Here is a 7,437-nt window from a genome sequence, read left to right as displayed (position 1 = left end):
TTGGCTGAGTTATATAACTGTTAGTACAATGTATAACTGATTATCAGCTTCCTGATGTTATAAAAAGCAGCCTAATCCATCAAAATTTAGATTCTTATGGAATTGCATAAGCGGTAAAACGAATTGTAAAAAGCTTGGCAAAAGTCCAGAACAGAAAGGCTGACAAACAATTTACATAGAAGCATATCTTTTTTTTTAAGTTTTTGTCAGCACTAGTGGCTTATGATTAATAAAAAAAAATGCCACTACCCTTCCCTTCCTACCAATGACATTGTTTTTTCAAAAATTTTTATTGCAAAAGTTTTAAATACAACAAGGTCTGGAAAAGACCAACAAAAAGACAGAAAAACCAACAAAGGAAAGCACATGTATAAGCAGTACATACCAAGTTAATAAAAATCACAAACAACAACGAACCCCCAGAAATTCCCGTGAGAGTTCGGCCAAAATGTAATCTCATTGACCTTCAAAATCCAGGGGGACAGAGGAGGGGGTTCAACTTGCTTCCAGTAGAGTGGAATACAGTCACGGGCAGTGAGGACCAAGGATAGAAGCAGGAAGCACTTATAAATTTTCAGCGAAGACTCACAGTGTTTGAGGAGGAACAATGCCAGGCCTAACTGATGAGGAGTGTCAGTTAGTTGCAAGGTGATCCTTTTAACTCCATCCCAAAACAAATCCAATGCCGGGCAAGACCAGAACATATGGAGCATGTCCCTCTGTGTATTCTCACACCTCAAGCATATTGGGGAAACCTGTGGGTAGAACCTATGAAGCTTCATGGGGAACCTATACCAACGGGACAGAACCTTATAGCTGGCTTCCTGGTAACGGGAGCTGACAGAAGTTTAGTGTGAGAGGAGATAAATATGTTTCCTCTGATCCTGGGAGAGGGAAAGGGACAATTCCGACTCGCATTTCGACATGAAAGGAGTTACAAACTCCTCAGGGGGATCTATCAAGATCTTATAGATCAATGAAAGAGAGTGGGCTTTGAATTGTAACAGAAGAGACAAGTGATTTGATAGGATGGTGTGCACACTTTAATAGGGTGCCTTTCTATATATTTATTTTTTTTACATATGTTTGTCTCTTTGTACAAGCAGGCCTTAGATTATAATAGCTGATTGTATGAGGGGTTATTTTATATAATTATACAGTATTAGATGATGGATATATTTTCTTTTTCATGTGATGCATATTTGTGACATCGTGACCTTGCCTTTATATCAACTGTTTTTAGCTTTAGGATTTATTTAATTGAGCAGTTTTTATGTATTCTAATAAAATTATTAAAAAATTTTGACAGTAAAATTCATGTGTTGTTTTAAGAACTATTCCTGATAGGTGTAGTGTATGTTATAGTAGGGGTAGTCTGTGTATTTTCCTAGATTATTGGAATTGTAGGTTGTGCATTATGAAGTGGCGGGCAGTGGAGTCATAGTATGTAGCGGAAGTACTCCCTGGAATCAGTGGGAGGGCCTTTGATGAGGTAGCGGAATATCCAAAGCTCCAAAGCTTATAGGCTGAGTCAAGAGGGGAAGATCTATAGTGAAGCCTTGATAGCACTATGGTTATTTTCCCAGTTACCAAGGGAGGGTCTTGAATAACATAGCGATATGCACAGGGCAGTTGCACATGTTCAGGAAGGAGTGGTGCAGAGATTAACGCGGATTGGCGGTTGGATTTCTGAAGGAGGAATATAGACTTATGTAAGGACATATAGCGCTCATTGTAGCTCCCTCGGTATCAGTGCGGTTATGCTGGTGGTCACGCTATGTACATATATTCATTACCATTCAAACCAGCAATTTTAATTGTTTTTTGTAATTTTTTTGAGCCCCTGATGAATCAATACGAGGAAACGTATAGGGATAATGTGTTTGCGTAATAAGTTAGTTATTTGTCAGTGGACATTGTGGTTGTGGCCATTACCTATGATTAAGGGAGTGTATGCTTCTTTATTGAGCCCTGTTGGCATGGTATTAGGCCAGTAACCTCAGGGTTAGAGAGGTTACATTTCCCAAGTTACATTATTTCTCAGTTCATCTTTGGGATGGCCACCACTGAATGTCCAAAGACTTGCTTTTACTTAAAGGAGTTTAGATGGGTGTGTTAAGGAAGGAGAGGGTGAGGATATCTGGATTACTGGTCATATGCCTTTTGACTCCATATTAGGCATGTTGTGTTTTTCTTGACATGGAGACATGTTGAAGTATATACTGCTGAAACTGTGTGACTGAAATAAGTATGACCAGTTTGACCTTTTTTTCTGAAATTTCTATACTTTTTAATATTCGTATCTTAATAAAAGTGAAGTTTTATATTTCAGTGTCTCTATCTAAAGGGTTTTCAGTGAATAAGTTAAGAGTGAGATGTATAATTTCTGAGAGTCTATGAATATGATGTTCATTAAACATTAATATTTTAGTTCCCATAGGCCTGTGTCAAGTTTTGAAAAATTATTTTTCCTAAGACAACCACTTCATTCAACTTGTTCTCTCGTGTACATTAACATCTGTAAGAGCACACATCTGTACTGCATATGAAATTGAGAGAATTTAGGCTGCTACAAACTGCAGTACCACATGCTTCTAATACAATTTGAAATATTATTCAATTAAAGGAGATGTTCTGCTTTCCTTCTTGAAATATTGCCAAACCTGTCTATTTCTAGTATTTTATGTGCATGGGCCCTAAGATACAGACCATGGGCATGCTTGGCTCTATTTCTGGAAACATAGCAGTATTCTTCTTTTATACAGGGCAACCACTTTAAGATCAGGGCCCCATTTTGTGAAAACACTACGATTTGGTGGCAGAAAAGCTGAAATTCTGTAATTTGAAAAGCTGTAAATCACAGGGCAGTGATTTTCGCTGGTGTTTTCAATATATGTATGATAAGGAAAGAGTGTCCGCAAAGTAAAACTCTGCAGACTTTCTGTGAAAAAAAAAAAGAAAACGTGATGCGTGCGCTGTGGAAAAAAAGTGATACGTTTCCGCCGTGGTCTTTTCTACAGCTTTTTTTGGCTACCGCTCGCTACATGGGGCTTTAGCCTCAAGTTGAATTTCTAGGACACATGTTCTTTCAAAATACCACTATTTTTTTCAAAATTTATTTAGCACAGTGGCTTAAAGGGGTTGGCCACTTTCAGGCCAATATTGAGAAACAAACGTTACTGTTTGTACAATAAAAAGTTGTACAATTTTCCAATATACTTTCTGTATCAATTCCTCATGGTTTTCTAGATCTCTGCTTGTTGTCATTCATTCTGTTACTTCTAGTGGATAAAAGTCTGACCATGGTCATGTGATTTACGGTCCATGGTCATGTGATGAGAACACAGGTGCACAGCTCGTTACCAGGCAGATGTCTGATTATTGTGCTGTGACTGTAACGAGCTGTGCACCTGTGTACTCATCACATGACTATAGACTGTAAATCACATGACCATGGTCAGACTTTTATCCACCAGAAGTAACAGAATGAATGACGGCAAGCAGAGATCTAGAAAACTGTAAGGAATTGATACAGAAAGTATATTGGAAAATTGTACAACTTTTTATTATACAAACCATAACATTTGTCTCTCAATATTGGTCTGAAAGTGGAAAACCCCTTTAAGCACTTTTGCCTTTCAGCAATGTGGTGCTGGATTTCAATACAGCCAAATCCAGAACACCAGTGCTGCAATGTACTTTGCTATCATGACCTAATATATATTCTTCTTTTTTTTAGGAAAAAATGTTAAGCTACCTGAGGAACACAAACTTCATATCAGTGATGTTGTCTTGCCTCCTTGGATTATGCAGCGCTTTGTCAACCAACAAGACCATTCCATGCTCCATTACAGAAGAGAACAACACCGTTGTTTTTGACTGCAGTGCTCGTAGTCTGAAAACAGTGCCACTTCCCAGTGACTATAACTCATATTCTGTAGCACTGTTATTAAAAGAAAACCTTATACAGACCATAGATAAATCATCTTTTCAAGAATGGCAAAATCTTACAAAAATAAACTTAAGCTTCAACCACTATCCAAAGTCAAGACTTGACAATCCCAATGTATGCAAAAGAGGCCTTGAGATCAACAGTGGAACATTTTCCAACTTGACAAAATTGGAGCAGTTAATCATAGACTATAATTATTTATGTGAAATTCCTGCAGGATTGCCAGACACAATATCAACCTTGAGTTTTCAGCATAACAATATTTTCTCAATTAACAAGACAAGTTTCTCTAACTTTAAATCTCTCAAGGAACTGTATTTGCAAAGGAACTGTTATTATGGTAATAATTGTTCTGGCGCATTGGACATTAAAAATGGAACATTTGAAAACCTGAATGATTTGAATATTCTCAACCTGTCATTTAACAACATAACCAGTGTGCCCCAGCACTTGCCTTCATCACTGAAAGAACTTCATTTAAGCAATAATAGGATAAGATACATTAACCGAGATGACTTTACAAATTTAGTTAACTTAGAAATTCTTTTTCTGAGTGGCAATTGTCCACGATGTTATAATGCCGCATATCCATGTGAACCATGCCCAGGAAAATCTTCTATTGAAATAGATAAGTTTGCATTTCGAAATCTTGTAAACCTTAGTATTCTTCATTTAGGCAGCACATCTTTGAGCTACATCCAAAAAACATGGTTTCAGAACACAACTCGGTTGAAAGTCTTAAATCTAAAGCTAAATTACTTGGTTACTGAAATTGCAACTGGAGAATTTTTATGTCACTTACCTTCCTTAGAAATACTTGACTTATCCTTTAATTACAACTTCAGATCTTATCCACAGGTCATTAACATTTCTGAGAATTTTTCTAAATTAGAATCGCTTAAAGCACTGTACATAAGAGGCTATGTATTCAAAGATATTAAAGCTACGAATTTGGTTCCACTCACAAAACTAAAGAAACTGAGTATCATAGACTTTGGAGTGAATTTTATTAGGAATGTGAATTTTAAAGTATTTAGCAACTTCTCAAGTCTTTCCATGATTTATTTATCTGAGAATAGAATTTCTCCTTTTTCTGAAATCAATGGCAGAAGCAATTCTCTAGAGACATTTTATAGTAGTCAATCCAAAGCAACACATTCAGAATTTTCTCAAATCCTGCGGTATGATACCAAAATCAATCCAGCAGTCATTACCCCATTTAATCAACTTGTTAAACCCCAGTGTAGTAAATATGGCAAAACGTTAGATCTAAGCTTGAATAGTATTTTCTTCATTGATCCAGAAGAATTTCATTCATTTTCAGATATTGCCTGCTTAAATTTGTCTTCCAATGGCATTGGCCAAGATTTGAATGGTTCAGAATTTATCAATTTCTCAAACCTAGCATATTTAGATCTGTCATACAACAAGCTAGATTTTGCTTCACTCAATGCTTTTCAAGAACTGAAAAAGTTGGAAGTCTTAGATGTGAGTTATAACAAGCACTATTTTATTGTAGAAGGTGTGACTCATCATCTGCTTTTCATTGAAAATCTGCACAAGCTTACCATTCTGAACTTAAGCGGGAATGAGATCTCTACTCTAACTGAGTGTGAAATTAAAAGCAATTCATTGAAAGAATTGAGATTTGCAGGCAATCGCTTGAATGACTTATGGAAAAAGGGAGACAGACGCTGCTTAACTCTCTTTAAGCAATTTACCAATTTGTCATTGCTTGATATATCAAACAACAAAATCGTTACAATGCCCGAGGAAGCACTTCCTAATCTACCCGCAAACATTTCTGAGCTGTATTTAAGCCATAATGGTTTACAGTTTTTTGCTTGGAAGGATTTGAAATACTTTAAAAATCTGAAGGTTCTTGACCTAAGTTACAATAAAATTACAATGATAATGTCGCATTTGAGCAATTATACTCAATCCTTACAAACACTTATAATCAGCTACAATGCAATCCAAACTTTAGCAGCAGGTTTCCTTTTCAACGCTATGAGTCTTACTCATCTTGACTTAAGCTTCAATCTTATACAGTCCATTAATAAGTCAATATTTTTGTCTGGAAGTGAAAATTATCTGAAAGTCCTAAAACTAAAAGGAAACCCATTTGATTGTACCTGTGAAATCACTGACCTTGTACTGTGGATCAATAAAAATAATGTCACCATCCCACGGCTGGCCACGGATGTTACTTGTGCCACCCCTATTAACTGGAAGAAGAGAGGAATCATATACTTTGACATGCATACCTGCAACGTGGACTTCACAGCAATGCTTCTGTTTCTAATGTCATCACTAGTAATTGTTCCACTAACCGCATTACCAGTAATGAAACATTTGTTTTATTGGGACGTGTGGTATATATACCACTGGTTCAGAGCAAAGCTTAAACGTTACAAAGTCCGTTCTTCAGACAGCATTTATGATGCATTTATCACATATGACGAGACAGATCCAGCAGTTACCGACTGGGTTTATAATGAACTATGTCACCAGATTGAAGTTCAGGGCAACAAGAGCATACTTCTCTGCCTAGAAGAAAGAGACTGGGAGCCTGGGAAAGCCGTCATTGACAACATTGCCCAAAGTATTAACCAAAGTAAAAAGACTTTATTTGTTCTCACAAAAAAATATATAAAAAAAGGAAAATTTCGGACCGCTTTTTACTTGGCCATGCAAAAACTGATGGATGACAATATGGATGTGATTGTCATTGTCCTTTTACAGCCTGTTCTACAAAATTCTCAGTACCTGAGACTTAGGAAGAAGATCTGTAAGAGTTCCATATTAGAATGGCCAAAAAATCCCAAAGCAAAACCCTTATTTTGGCAAAAAATGAAAAATGTATTATTGACAGAAAACTGTACCAGATACAATAATATGTATACAGATTATATTGCTATGTAGAAGTAAAATATCACTAAAATGTGGTACAGAATGTCTGATGATGAAATGTATTCTAAGGAGTCCTGTTAGTGATTTGTGTGCAAATGAAATATGATCTGCTTGTAAGAAGCGGACCTGAAGGGATCCAGAGAAGTGGCTGTTTTGAGAGAATGATTTTAATGCAATCCAATCTACTGAATTGTCTTACAAACATACACTATGTGATCAAAAGTATCCAGACACTCCCAAAAACATACGTTTTTCATATTAGGTGCATTGTGCTGCAACCTGCTGCCAGGTACTCCATATCAGCGACCTCAGTAGACATTAGACATTGTGAGAGAGCAGAATGGGGCGCTCCGCAGAACTCACGGACTTCGAACGTGGTCAAGTGATTGGGTGCCACACATCACGCAGGTCAATGCCGATGCCTCACTTGGTGTAAGGAGTGTAAACATTGGATGATTGAACAGTGGAAAAACGTTGTGTGGAGTGACAAATCATGGTACACAATGTGGCGATCCAATGGCAGGGTGTGGCTATGGCGAATGCCCGGTGAACGTCATCTGCCAGCGTGTGTA

The 7,437-nt window shown here is 37.0% G+C and overlaps 1 protein-coding gene across 1 annotated transcript; it reads left to right on the top strand.

Moving 5' to 3' along the window:
• The first annotated feature begins 3,745 nt into the window (after positions 1-3,745).
• LOC142195338 (toll-like receptor 8) lies at positions 3,746-6,877 on the top strand. The gene has a single exon (XM_075265037.1). It carries the CDS (start codon positions 3,746-3,748, stop codon positions 6,875-6,877), a length of 3,132 nt encoding a protein of 1,043 aa, XP_075121138.1.
• Positions 6,878-7,437: the final 560 nt, after the last annotated feature.

Source organism: Leptodactylus fuscus, chromosome 2 (assembly GCF_031893055.1).
Source record: "Leptodactylus fuscus isolate aLepFus1 chromosome 2, aLepFus1.hap2, whole genome shotgun sequence".
NCBI lineage: Eukaryota > Metazoa > Chordata > Amphibia > Anura > Leptodactylidae > Leptodactylus > Leptodactylus fuscus.
Note: the sequence above shows the minus strand (reverse complement) of the source record. Positions and strands in the feature narration are given on the sequence as shown.